At 40.1% G+C, this 13,478-nt stretch overlaps 1 protein-coding gene across 1 annotated transcript in view; it reads right to left on the reverse strand.

Moving 5' to 3' along the window:
• Positions 1 to 3,005: 3,005 nt before the first annotated feature.
• mv (lysosomal-trafficking regulator mauve) overlaps positions 3,006 to 13,478 on the reverse strand; it is a 63,777-nt gene continuing 53,304 nt past the window's right edge. The window contains exons 35-47 of the mRNA XM_090120308.1: positions 12,991 to 13,253; positions 12,404 to 12,504; positions 11,814 to 12,075; positions 11,337 to 11,484; positions 10,707 to 10,847; positions 10,080 to 10,294; positions 9,603 to 9,758; positions 8,709 to 8,895; positions 7,892 to 8,070; positions 6,930 to 7,159; positions 5,396 to 5,691; positions 4,900 to 5,128; positions 3,006 to 4,273 (exon numbers count right to left, since the gene is read on the reverse strand). Of these exons, the coding sequence (XP_089976434.1) occupies positions 4,141 to 4,273; positions 4,900 to 5,128; positions 5,396 to 5,691; positions 6,930 to 7,159; positions 7,892 to 8,070; positions 8,709 to 8,895; positions 9,603 to 9,758; positions 10,080 to 10,294; positions 10,707 to 10,847; positions 11,337 to 11,484; positions 11,814 to 12,075; positions 12,404 to 12,504; positions 12,991 to 13,253 (2,540 nt within the window). The 3' untranslated portion in view covers positions 3,006 to 4,140. The remainder of the gene's footprint in view (positions 4,274 to 4,899; positions 5,129 to 5,395; positions 5,692 to 6,929; positions 7,160 to 7,891; positions 8,071 to 8,708; positions 8,896 to 9,602; positions 9,759 to 10,079; positions 10,295 to 10,706; positions 10,848 to 11,336; positions 11,485 to 11,813; positions 12,076 to 12,403; positions 12,505 to 12,990; positions 13,254 to 13,478) is intronic.

Consider the following 13,478-nt stretch of genomic DNA (forward strand, 5'->3'; position numbering starts at 1 on the left):
TGAGAAGAATAAAAAAACAAAACGTGAAAGATCTATCATGCAGTACACGTCGACCGCGCGCATGTCTCAAGAAAAGGAAAAAACGGAGTCACAGTTAGCGTTCGGCGTCACCGACCACAGCCAGATGGTGCTGATCATCGCGATCTGCGACAGCGCCGGCCACCTCGTCGAACTGCTGTTCCAGCGCACCTCAGTGCCTCAGCTGCTCCTGGAAGTCATAGGCTTTTGTCTTCCATATCAGCCATATTTGAACAGAATCACGATACGCTGGGGAGCTATCGATGGTTACAGCATCTATGAGATAACGAAACATTTGCGACAGTCCCAAATAACAGAAATATGCCTGGACGATTCTCCGGTTGCGCACTACAATCAATATTTGCTCCTCGAGTATCAAACTAACTTAAAGTACTTGAGTCTTGAAAGGTGCGGTTTGGTCGATAGAGATTGTATTCGTATCGCTGCTCAATTAGTTTACCCACAGCCCGCATCTCGTACCCTGCGCGTTTTGTCGCTGGCTTCAAACACTATAACCAACGATGGCGCCATTGCTTTAGGTTCAATGCTGCGCAGCAACCGACAATTGCGATTTCTTAACTTATCTGGAAACCAAATTTCAGACAGTGGAGCGGCAGCCATCTTCAGTAGTTTGATGGAATTTCCTATGACTTATGATGAAATTGTATCAAAACGAGCACGTAGTATAGAATATTTAAACAGACAAAAAGAAGTTTATATTAAATGCTATAAGGAACTGCTCAATACGCCCGTCGCAAAATCATTGGACGATCGTGGCAGTGGAAAGAAGAGGAGCGTTCGTCCTAAGCGGCAGAGCACTACGGCTCTCATCACTAATTCTGAGCCACTCTCTCCCACGGACAATATTGCATCTAAAGCAAAGAAAATGACATTTGATCTCATTGGACCGAACAACGAAACATTTTGTGCGAGAGACACTATACGCAAAGATTCTTACTTATATTCTATCGGCAATTTGAGTCTCTCTTACCTTAATCTGTCCTATAATAACCTGGGACATGAAAGTCTAGTAAAACTATTACGGGTGATCCGATACCAAGAGAGTTTAAAATGCAAAACAGCTGAAGTTGGATTGGTCCGAGTTATGGTGGAGGGAAATCCGATGCCAAGTAGGAGTTGTGAACTGGAAGCCATACAAGACTTCACTTACTGCATCGGTATGAGTGGAACACAATTTACACAAGTTAAATGTGAAAAGCTCAAACCTATGAAACTTGGTAAAAGATAGGTCAAGTTTTTAATTTCTTTAAATAGTTTTTATTTTATGGTACTTTTATAAGAATATCATGTGCTAATTATGCTATTTCTGTATTCCCTATAATAATTTATGAATAATTTCATGTTGTATTACTTTCTATTTCATAATTTATATTAAATAACGAAATGAGTGAATAATATGCGTTTTATTTAGCCTCTGCTTGTTTTGAGAGTCATGCACGTACATTCTGTACGTTTTTTTGTATTTGTGTGTACTGTGTATGATTGGATCTGGCATGAATATTTAAAATTTCTCATTTTCTACATGCGCTTTATACCAATAATAAAAGGAGTCTATTTTTTGTGGGCCCACCAAGACTCGGTAACGTATAGTCATAAAAAAAAACGTGTAAAAATATAAAATTATATTATGAATTTTGTAACTTCGTTGTTTTACAAACGAAACCGGAATCATGAAATCGAATTAAAAAGCCTTATTTTGATATCATCCCTGCTGTAGTGTGCTGTCTACAAACCAAGAACAATGGCCAACATTAAAAAAAACTGGAACGAAACGTTTTTATCGATAGAATGAAAATAAAACCAAAAAGCGATAAAAATTGCCTTCAATAAACCACTTTAGAAACTGTTTTTATTCTAATTTACATGGAAGAATATGATTGATAGCGATTTTAAATCCTGTCATTTATCAAATAAAACAATTTGTTTCTACTCAGCTAAAAAAATCCGTGTAACGAAATGTTATATCTATTGGCTGCTTTGACGGAATATGTCAGATTCCTCCTGTCGTAGCCCATGCGTAGCCCCCTGCGTCAATGTTGAATGTTTGCAATGAATGTAAACAATGTTTTTTTTACCTATTTAAAAATGATATTGCTACAACTTATGAGCGTTTAATATTACAATTGAACATGAATAATAAAATAGCTGTGCAAATGGATACCTATCCTAATATTACGTACCTACTCCTAGTCATAAAATATCACCTACCTAAATACCTACTTAACTAATAATTTCTTATTGAATCAGTTTTCCCAATCGCTAAAATCGCATGAAGGTCCAGAAACTTGAGGTACACCCACTTTATTTTTTTAATTATAATTAAATTAATTATTTATAACCAAATCGGGTCTCTGTGTTTGTGGTACCTTCGTTGTGTCTGATTTCCGAGCTTTAAATCGTGACAATGTATATGATGTTTTCTAATATTTATTTATTCATTTATTAAAATATATTGTATCCAATGATTCGGATGGGTCACACAAGACAAATCGCTCATTATCAGTTAGTTTTTATGTAGTAATGAGGTGAAAGTTTGCACACGTATTTCTAAAGATTCCGGTTAAAACATGTAAAAGTAATGTCACCACTGTAATGTGGGGACTTCAAGGAACAAATTAACACACATTTCATTAATATACGCTAAGAAATTGAGGTGGGCCTATTCTCCAAACAAAAAAAATCGTCTCCTTTAAGTGTCTCAAATAACCTTTTTTACCAAATGCATATGGATGTATGTACGGTACATAGTATAATAATATATTTTTGTCAATTTGGACCAATTTTTATGAAATTTTTTGAGTGATATACACAAATTTTCATAAAAATTGTAGTAGTGGGTAGGTTTGAGAATCGGCCAACATCTATTTTTCACAACCCAGTAATAAGCGTGTCCTACCAGAACAATGTTTTTCGGGTCAACTAGAAAATTATATTCGGAAATTAAAGGATACAAATAAAACACCGTATTATTTTCATGTTTTTATTTATCTTTAACAATCATTCCAACTGTAAACAACCTTAATGATAATATACATAGCACACTTATATTGCTGCCAGTTACAAAGTCTTTTAGACAATAATTTTACGAGTAATTATCATTTATGAAAGTATACAATATAATTTAAAAAGGATGTAAATTACTACAAAACAATTCATTTCAATATACCGAACTTTTTTCTAAAAATAATCTATATTGTGTCTTGTAAATACTGAATTTTTCAAACATTATAATGATTGTATTGAGCAATAAAAATAGTGGAATGTTCTAAAATTACTTCATTTTACGTATATTAATGCCTCTGTATTAAAATATAAAATTTAATCTAAATTATGTACAGATTCACAATAAAACTTTAATCTATTATTCATTATAAATTATTATACATAAATATGTTTTCAGGAAGACTCCATACGCTTATTGCTTTTATACATAGGCAAGGAATTAGAATATCTTATATCTAAGCATCCATTCTAACTTACATACATCTGATGAGTCACAGTTTGACTGTTTTAATATCATTTGTTAAAATAATAAAATTTCTTCACATTTGGCATCTATAATGTACACATAATATTTTATTTTGTTCTGCTCATGTCATAAAGCTGCCATTTTATTTGTTTCTATGTGTATGTGAGACCACATTGTGTTGAATTCAAAATGTTGTGTCAATATGTAAAATGATTTCAATTGCGTTTAAATTTCACTATTTTAAGGAAAGTGTAAATTATTCATCATGGAAACGGTTTTAGGGGATAGATAGGGGAAGGGGAAGTTTGTTTTGGTGCTGTAAGTGTATGTGGTATGTGTGGTGGATTTATAGAGTTATGTTTTGGTGAGTGTTTGAGTTCTGTGTATTTGTCTGTTTGTGGGTGTTTGGTAGAGTTATAGTGTTGTGTTTTGGTGAGTGTGTGAGTTCTGTGTGTTTGTGTATTTGTCTGTTTGTGGGTGTGTGGTAGAGTTATAGTGTTTTGTTTTGGTGAGTGTGTGAGTTCTGTGTGTTTGTGTATTTGTCTGTTTGTGGGTGTGTGGTAGAGTTATAGTGTTGTGTTTTGGTGAGTGTGTGAGTTCTGTGTATTTATTTGTGTGTCTGTGTGTGTGTATTAGAGCAGCGCATGCGCAGGCAGTATGCGCACGGGCGCGGGTCTCGCGGCGGGCTCGGTGCTCTCCCACGCGGCCACCGTGCCGTCCGCGTAGCTAGCGAACAGGATCTCGTTGTCGTGGCTGTATGTTATGCTGCAAATATACAAATAAGTTAATAAAATAGAATTCAGCAAATTATTAGGAAGTGGAATGGGAGTAAGATGTTTTAATTGGCAGACCCCTAGTTACGCCGGATCGATGCGACTTGAATTAAAGAGCATGCCCTAGACGGCACGCACGAAGCAAGAGGTCCGAAATGGCGTAGAACTACACTCCCACTGCGTGTCCAGATCGACGAATACATAAGACGTGGGACAAAGGTTTAAATGAATTGTCGAGTCCACAACGACCGAATACCGAAAAAGGAATACAATTAAAAAATGCAACGCAATCCGTGCGTGAATTGATGCCACTCCGTGGGCCGATTTACCGAATGCATAATATGAATTACGGTTTAAGACATTTATTTCTCAAAAAGATTAAAATAAAATAAAATAAAAAAAAGATTACGACGAATTAAATACGTGATCCGCACGTGAAACCAAATAGGCGACTAGCCGCTCCCGTCACGCTCGGCCGACTGACTGGTTGAATACATCGCGTCACTCGCTACCTATTATTTTACTTCTATCTATTCCGAACAAGTAGTAACACTTTGAATACTTCAGAAGTGTGAAAACTGTATAGAAAATAATAATAAAAGAGGCAATAGTATTTACCACAGAGTGTCCCGGGGCGTGTCCTCGTTGGTAGCGGGTGTGGCGGGGGTGAGGGGCGGTGCGGGCGCGGGGTTCGGCGGCGGCAGGTGGGCCAGTGGGCGCAGGTCCCACGCGGAGTACAGCCGCACGCCGCCCGAGCGCAGGCCCACGCCCACGCAGTTCACGCTCGTGCCCTCCGCGCACCCCGAGTACGTCACGCAGCGGACCGTCTCTGCTACTTTTACACTGCCTGTATAGATAATAAGTATTAAAACACGTTCAAGTTATAGATAGAATTTAATATGTATATAAAAAATGAATCGCTAAATGTTTTACTAAGCGTAAAAATAAAAAACGGGCCAACAATTTCAGCTTATTTTTTAACGTTGTTGTTAAGACAAAATGGAAGGTTCTTATGTAGAAAATACACGTATAAAGGGCAATAGGGTAGAACAAAGTTTTTTTTTTCACATGTCCATAATAAACGAATTTTCATTATAAAATCAAAGTAACTTACCAACAAACCGTCCATTAACAGTGTGCACACGTATTAACGACTTGTATTTATACGTGTCATCGTTCTCATAGTCAAGTGCGTCGCTGTCTGCGGGCGTGTCTGCGTGTGCGTCCGTGTGTCCGTTGTTACGCACATCGCCGTGTGCGTGAGTGTTGAGCACGTCGGTGTGTGCGTGCGTGTTGTCTGTGTGCGAGTGCGGCTCGTGCACACTTGCCACGTCACTCAGTGTGGGGCTGATGGCCACTAGGCACACGCGTAACATGTCCCGGTTGGGTAGAGTTCGGATGTATGTCAATCTGTTAAATTGTGACATTTGTAATAGGGGATTTTTGATGTGAAACATCTATAGGCTCACTTGTAAACCGAACTGTTGACGTGGCGACGCTTGCCATGGCGACGGGTCGCCACGCTATACACATCTATAGGCTCACTTGTAAACCGAACGATGTTTCACATCTGCCAGGCGTCCCATGACGGCTCACATTTTTTTTTAATAAAGTAACTAGTAAAATAATGATGTAATCAGTAGGGAGGGGGGATAAATAGGTAACATGCAATTTAGTTAATAACAAGACGAAATTATCCATCCTCATAATTTTAATTAAAAATGATAATATATAAACTATAAAATGTTAAAGTTTACAGGTTGTATCATGTAAATCATGTTTTCTTATATTAATTACCAATAAACTATACCCGGCGCGGCGAATGATGATCCCTATGACAGTTCGTCTTAGTGATTGCTCGTATGATGGGTCGTGTCGATACTTTACTATTTTATAGGCAAACGCGTGGTTTGCATTCAGCCACGTCGGTAAACATGTTTTTACAAATATTGTAAAATGAATTTTTAACGTCTTTTATTTTGTTGTTGTATTAATTTAAGTTTTTTAGCATAGATTAAGTAGGTAAGTAAAACGAAAGTTTTCCAAAACATAAAAATGCGCCTTATCATTTTCACGTAATTTTTAACCGTTTAACACAGTGTATATTATTTTATCGTGAAAATGGAAGCCCCCATTTAATTTGTCTAAAAAACTTATATTATCATAGGTAAGTAAATTAACGTGAACGGTAATTAATTAATTAATTATGCTGCGAATTTCTGTTCCATTCAATAGTGAATGAACTAAAGCTTAAGCATGGAAAAAATGTGAACTCGTTTCCATTATCGAAATTTGTTTATCGATACTTTCCGCACTAGTCGATAAATGCCAACGATGTAAATATTGTAGGACGTAAACGTAAAGTCAGATTGATATAATTTCTCGTAAATGTTAAGAATTATTATAATTCCAACAGAATATCATTGTTATGGCATAAAGCTACGTAAAAATTAATAAATGCCATTTTTAGACGCCTGCAATACGTTTCTAATTTAATGGTGACGCCATTACAAGTTTGTCTCTTGAGAATAACTGTCAGTGTCATAGGGATCATCATTCGCCGCGCCGGGTATAAGAACAAATGTTGAGCAGAAGTGTCAATCAAAACTCAAGAGAGAAGAATATAGCCAAAGCAAGTGTGCACTAACTCATGCAGATCCCACAGCACGATGAGCCCATCGGTGCTGGCGGTGGCGAGCAGCGAGACGGGCGGCGCGGCGGCCACGTGCGCGAGCGGCGCGCAGTGCGCGTGCAGGCGGCGCGTGCGCACGCGCAGCACGCCGGCGCGGCTCTCGGCGCGCAGCACGGCCACGCCGCCGCCCGCCAGCCCCAGCGCCAGCCCCCAGCGACCCGCCTGCCACGTGCACACGCACGTTATCTGACAACACACACGCAAATGTATAAGTCACGAGATTCAATTTCGATAGAGGGTTATACATGAAAAAAAAAAGACGGGTTGCACTCCGGGAGTGCCGACAGAAGTGAAAACTTGATTATTAACGTTCAGCATGTTTGATGTCCATCCGTCTTACGCTTTTTCGATCAGGTCACGTGTCCTGACGCGAGTTTAAGATTTTATACCCATTACAGAAAAAGTGCTCAACGCCGCTAAAGAAGCTTTCACTTCAAAAAAAAAATTGTACGCATCTAAAAACAAAAAATAATAATACGATTAGAACTTTTATCATTACAGGTGATAATCTACTTTTTATAATTATTGTACCAGCTCCCACGACACAAGGTATCTTAATGTGGGAGCTATAGCTAATGCTCATAATGTGTAATAAGCTACAACAAATGTCAATCTTGTTAAATTTGTATTGTTATTGTGTTTTTTCTGAAATAATAAATTTTTCATTTTCAATTGATAAAACTATGTTATGACGATTGAAAAGTGCTTCTAGAAAATATCTTACGAAATGAATAAATGTTTGTGTTTGAGTTTAAAATTGTTAAATATTTTTAGGTTTATTAAAACTTGTACAAGCAAAATTTGACAAAGTAACGAATGTTAAGGTAGCTAGCTTAAGAGCATTTCTATTGCTTTTTGGGCCATTACCAAAAATTTTACACAAAAGTTTATGATTTTCAAATTTGTTTACTTAGTTACCTGTTCAGTTGGAGGTGTTTGGAACAGTATATCCGGGGGCAGATCTCTTCGACGTCGCAGTCTGACTGCCCCGTCTCCGTGCCCCCACGTCACCAGTCCCACGCTGGGACTCGTTGCGTTGGTTGTTGTATTCGTTCCTTTGGCTCCTGTTGCACCCGATCCTGTCGCTATGGGTTCATCTGCAATAATAATATTTCATATTGGATCATAAAAAATATTAAAAATATAAAATGCAAGGGTTACGTACCTTGCAAAAAGACAAACTTTCAAAGAAGATAATTCTGCAGCTGTATTTAAATTTTGCAACTCTATAACTAGAAAATTTAATAAAAACAGATTTACTTAAAATTGCTTTTAATTAAGCTATTGCATAGCTTCTATCGCGGGCCTTGAGCGCGGGGACCGAATCGAGAAATTCCGTAACAAAAAACCTCACGCTCCCCCACTCCGACGGGCGGAGGTGTGGCTTGAAGGTGTGGAGGAAGGAAGGTGGAATTCCTCCATCGAAAAAGAGAGAATTCACGACTAGTCTACTCGACTGGCCGGCCGTTAAGGCCCCAATGGATTTTGTCGGAAAGTTGTATATAGCTCTGTAACGAAAAAATTTTGCTTGCGCGATTCAGAGCGAGGTGTCGCTACAAAGGCATAACATGCAATAGCTTTACCGCGGCAGTCCCCGAGTGCCACACGTCGTTTTTTTTTTGGAATACTTAAAGAAGACCAGAGCTACCAGAGCGGTCATTGTGGATTGGAGATCGTCGGGTTGTTCCACAGGGCTTTAAATCCAAAGAACAAAATGATAACGAAATCACTATACCGTGCACAGGCATGAGCGCAGCACGTAGCGCGCACACGGCCACAGCCCTTGCGTGGGGCAGCGCCAGCAGCGCGTGCGCGGACGCGTGCGTGCGGCGCAGCGCCACGCGCGCGGGCGGCCGCGCCGGCGACCCGCAGTAGCTGCCCCAGCGCACGCCCACCGCGCCCGCGTACACCGTCGTGCCCAGCTGACAGACACGTATAAGATAATTAGTGCTCTTTATTGTATACTAGCGGTCCGCCCCGTGGTACATATTTCGCAATAAAAGGTAGCCTATGTTCTTTCTCAGGGTCTAAAGATTATCTGTGCCAAATTTCATCAAAATCGGTCCAGTAGATTACGCGTGCAACATACATACATACACTTTCTTCTTTATAATATTTTATTTATTTATTTACTAGCGGTCCGCCCCGGCTTCGCCCGTGGTACATATTTACGTTTTCTCCTCGTACCATCCTCGTACTTCAAGGAATATAATAAAAAAAGAATTATCGAAATCGGTTCAGCCGTTCTCGAGTTATGCGCTTACCAACACATTTTGCGATTCATTTTTATATATAAGAAGAAGATTATATTAGTATAGATATACAGAAATATTGTTTGTAACATATGGTTGAAATAATTTATAATAGAGATATACGAAGTGGTAGGTAGTGGTAAGTGACAAAGTATTATCGCTCGTGAGCGTGCATGAACATACTCATATTATTATTGAGCTGAAAAGTTTGTTTGAATGTTATTTCAAGAACTATTTGTTCGACTTGATTTGTTTTCCTTAATTTAAATAAAAGCTATGCAATAGCTTAATAAATATTAAGCTATTGCACAGCTTTAATCTCAGACTTTGAGCCCGAATGTAAAAATTCCGTAACGAAAAAGCCTAACACCCCCTACCTGCGTGTGTTGCGCGGGCGCGAGGTCGGGCGCGCGGTGCGGGTGCGGTGCGCGCAGCAGCTGGCGCGGCGCCTGCCCGTACGTGCGCACCATCGCCTCCGCTGCCGTGCGGTCCACCTCGTCCTCGAGCGCCGCCGGGTCGAACCCGTAGTATGTCTGTAAATTAACGCTCATTTTATTACAGAATAATAACAATAAACACAAAAGACAAACATAAATTTTAACTTAATCTAAAAAAATATTTAAGATTTTGGTAAGGCATTTGATAAGGTGTATCAAGCGATCTCCTTAATAAAATAACGTCAAAAGCTGTAATTCCATTAATGCTATGCTTTAGTAGTATCTAATGCTACAATTACTTACAATATAATTAGGAAATAGAACGCAACAAGTCAAGAATCGCTATAGTCACTTGGGGTGTACCCCAAGGCTCACACTTGAGACCTGTATCGGCTAGCAGCACGGAACGGTACTCACGCAGGCCGGGAAGACGTTGAGCGCGTCGACGGCGGGCTGGCCGGTCTGCTTGCAGCCGAACACGAGGTCGAGCCAGTGCGGCAGGCGCTCCGCCACGAGCGGCGCCTCCAGCGCCTGGCGGTGCAGCAGCGTGAACAGCCGCGCGTCCGCCGCCCAGCGCGCCAGCTGCACGCTGTCCACGCGCAGCCCGCACTGCCGCACGCCCAGCTCCAGCCCTAACACAGACACACGTAAACATTTCAATTTAAAGGCACGAAATAACAAAGTGTATATTTTTATACATAAATGATGGCAAATAGCGGTATCTTGATTAATTTCTATTACAGACAAGTAAAAGGGATTTAAAAGTAAAATAGTCAGATTAAATAAATTAGCAATTACAACAAAGAGCGTTTTAAGTTATAATTCAAGTCATCTCGACTCCGCTCTTGCATTTTGGTCCTTCGAGACGGAATTCACATTTATGTTTAAAACTAGGATATTTCTGCAGCTACGCTAAGTGATATAAACTTCGCCAAACCACATTACACTTCAATAATTTAATACTAATAATAATAGGGCAAAATAACTGGACACATGTTATTATGCTTACAATGTACAATAAGGAAAATTCTCACTGTCTTTTACCTTCATTATTATAAAACAGCTCGGGCAGATAGAACAGCTCCGGTATGAGCTCCTTGACGTCGGTCGGCGAGTCGTTGGTGATGAGCCGCCACGTGGTCGCCAGCGAGTGGAACGTGCGGTCCGGCATGTCAAAGTTGTTGTCTGAACAAAATATTTATTTCAATTTTGATCCTTATCAATAAGAAAAAGCTATAATAATAAAAAAAGACGGGTTGCACTCCGAGAGTGCCGGCAGAAGTGAAAACTTGATTATTAACGTTGAGCATGTTTGATATTATGGAATGGTATCCGTCTTACGCTTTTTCGATCAGGTCACGTGTCCTGACGCGAGTTTAAGATTTTATACCCATTACAGAAAAAGTGCTCAACGCCGCTAAAGAAGTTTTCACTTCAAAAATAGTTGACGAAATGAGACAAAAAAATTTGATCGTAAAGCACTCTCTGATGCTTCGTGTCATGAGTCGTGCAATTGAGACTATTAAGTTACTAGTACGAATAAAAAATAGCTTTATGAAGGGTGGCAATTTATTTTTATGGCCTTATTTGTTTCTGTAGCTGTGTTGCCAACTTAAGATCTAATATTTCTATCGTATTACAAATCCAATTTTATCATAATTTTTCCTTTCTTACCTTGATAATTAAGGAACTGTTCCGTGAAAGGTGGCACTCTCACTAAATAGTGAAGTACTCCGCCTGAGTTTGAGTAAAGTGACGCGTAGTGATGCGGCTGTCGAGATAGTAGCGGACTGCAACCTGTACGACGCGCTGCTTTTAGGTCCTAGGAGATAATAAACAAATAATTAGAGAAAAATGTTTTTCGACCATATTTAAAAATACTTAAATAACTTACTTTGAAAACGAGTGCATCATTTCCAAAGTACATTAAAAAAAGAGCGTGTGTGATACGTGTCAGAAGTGAAACTTTGGCAAAATTTGTTTACTTAATACTAGATAGTTCATTATTTATTAAATTCTTGATTTAGATAGAAGAAAATTAGACAGTTGAAGCTTTATCAAAATAATCATAAAAACAATTTTAAAACATGATTAGAGGCATTAAAAGCTCAAAACACGAAAATCTACTAAAATAGTGTCTACTAAACTCACATTATACGTATTGATATAGTGCTGTTCCCTATTTTTATTCTGCACCGCCATGGGCTTGCTCAGGTCCCGGAAGGACGCCGGGTCCGTGAGGTCCAGGATTTTGGACGTGTAGTCCGCGAGCACGAACGGCATCACCGGGTACTGCATCAGGTCGTTGTAGGAGCGACCCGCGAGACCGTTGAGGATCATGAGGTACTCCCAGTTTGTGATCTGTCCGTTGCGCCATTGGTTCATCGCTTCTGTTAGGCTTTCGGGTTCCGTTCTATGAGTGTTTAATTTACGTTAGACGTAGTTTAAGTTTACGTATTTTAGGTGGAACGTTTGGCGCTTGTGACGTCATTTGATACGAATAAGTCAAATGACGTCACTCCGAATTAAAAAAGGAACTGAAACCATTATAGATTTCACCACGTTTTTCAGTTTAAATGGATTTTAATTTATTGAGTATTTTTTTATAATTTTTTTTCACCTATTTGTTAAAAAAGAGAAACTTTTTTATTGAGAAACAAATCATTTATGAACATGAAATAGCGCCATATATCTGTTTGTATATTGCAGTAAAAGTTACCGATGAGTAAATAAATACATACTTGATGTGCGGATGCAATCTTGTGAGTTGCGTGAGGAACGCGGTGCGGTCGGCCGGCGTCTCGAACGCGAGGAGGTATGCGTGAGACGGTCGGACAAACACCTGGCGGTAGTTAAAGATATTAGAGTTTTTGCAAGTAAATAAAATCTTAAATTATTGAACTGACATTGTTTTTTTTAGAACAAAACATTCATATGTTATATAATAGGTTTAAAAATTTCTATCTTCTCTATAATGTCAATAACTATAGATCTACGTAACAATAGTGCTGTATACAGTATGTTTATCTAAATGAGTGCACACACGCAGTTTATCTGTGCGTATGCACGTATGTGTGCGTGTGCGTGCGTGTCTGTTATGCGTGTGTGTGTGTAACACGTATGTGTGCATACGTATGCGTGTTTGTTGTGCGTGTGAGTGTGTGTAACACATATGTGTGTGTACGTATGCGTGTATGTTATGCGTGTGAGTGTGTGTAACACGTATATGTGCATACGTGTGCGTGTTTGTTATGCGTGTGAGTGTGTGTAATTGCGTGCATGTCGCCAGCATGTCTGTGCGTGTATGCATGTATGTGTATGTGCGCACCTCGACAGCGCGCTCCTGCAGGCACCAGCGCCGTGTAGCGGCCGCGTACACACTGTGCGCGGGCCAGGCGTCTCCGTCGCCGGTGTCGGGCACGAAGTGTATGGCGCGGTCTGTGAGCAGCAGCTCGCCCCCCAGCTCGGCCGCCACGCCCACCCGCAGCGCGCGCGCCATGTGCGCCACCGCCTCGCCGCGCGCCAGTCGTGCGCCGCGCCACGTGCCGCCGCCCAGTACGGAGTGCAATGGGGGAGGGTACTTGGCGTTCTCTATAACACAATAGTGCTCATATTAAACTGATATCCGCAAAAACAACAAAATCACGCCCCCCCGCCCGCATCATCATTGCTGCCTAGTACGTCAGTACTGCAGTCATGCAGCGGGGGAGGGTACTTGGCGTTCTCTATAACACAATACAGTTTATGTTTAACTGATTGTTACATCCCGGCTTTAAAAGCAAACTGCTGACTACACCGTTCGCATGGGAACGGAAT

The sequence above is a fragment of the Colias eurytheme genome, chromosome 4, assembly GCF_061535395.1.
Source record: "Colias eurytheme isolate Ceu_HAF_F1 chromosome 4, ilColEury1 Martin Lab GWU primary, whole genome shotgun sequence".
In the NCBI taxonomy this organism is placed as follows: Eukaryota; Metazoa; Arthropoda; class Insecta; order Lepidoptera; family Pieridae; genus Colias; species Colias eurytheme.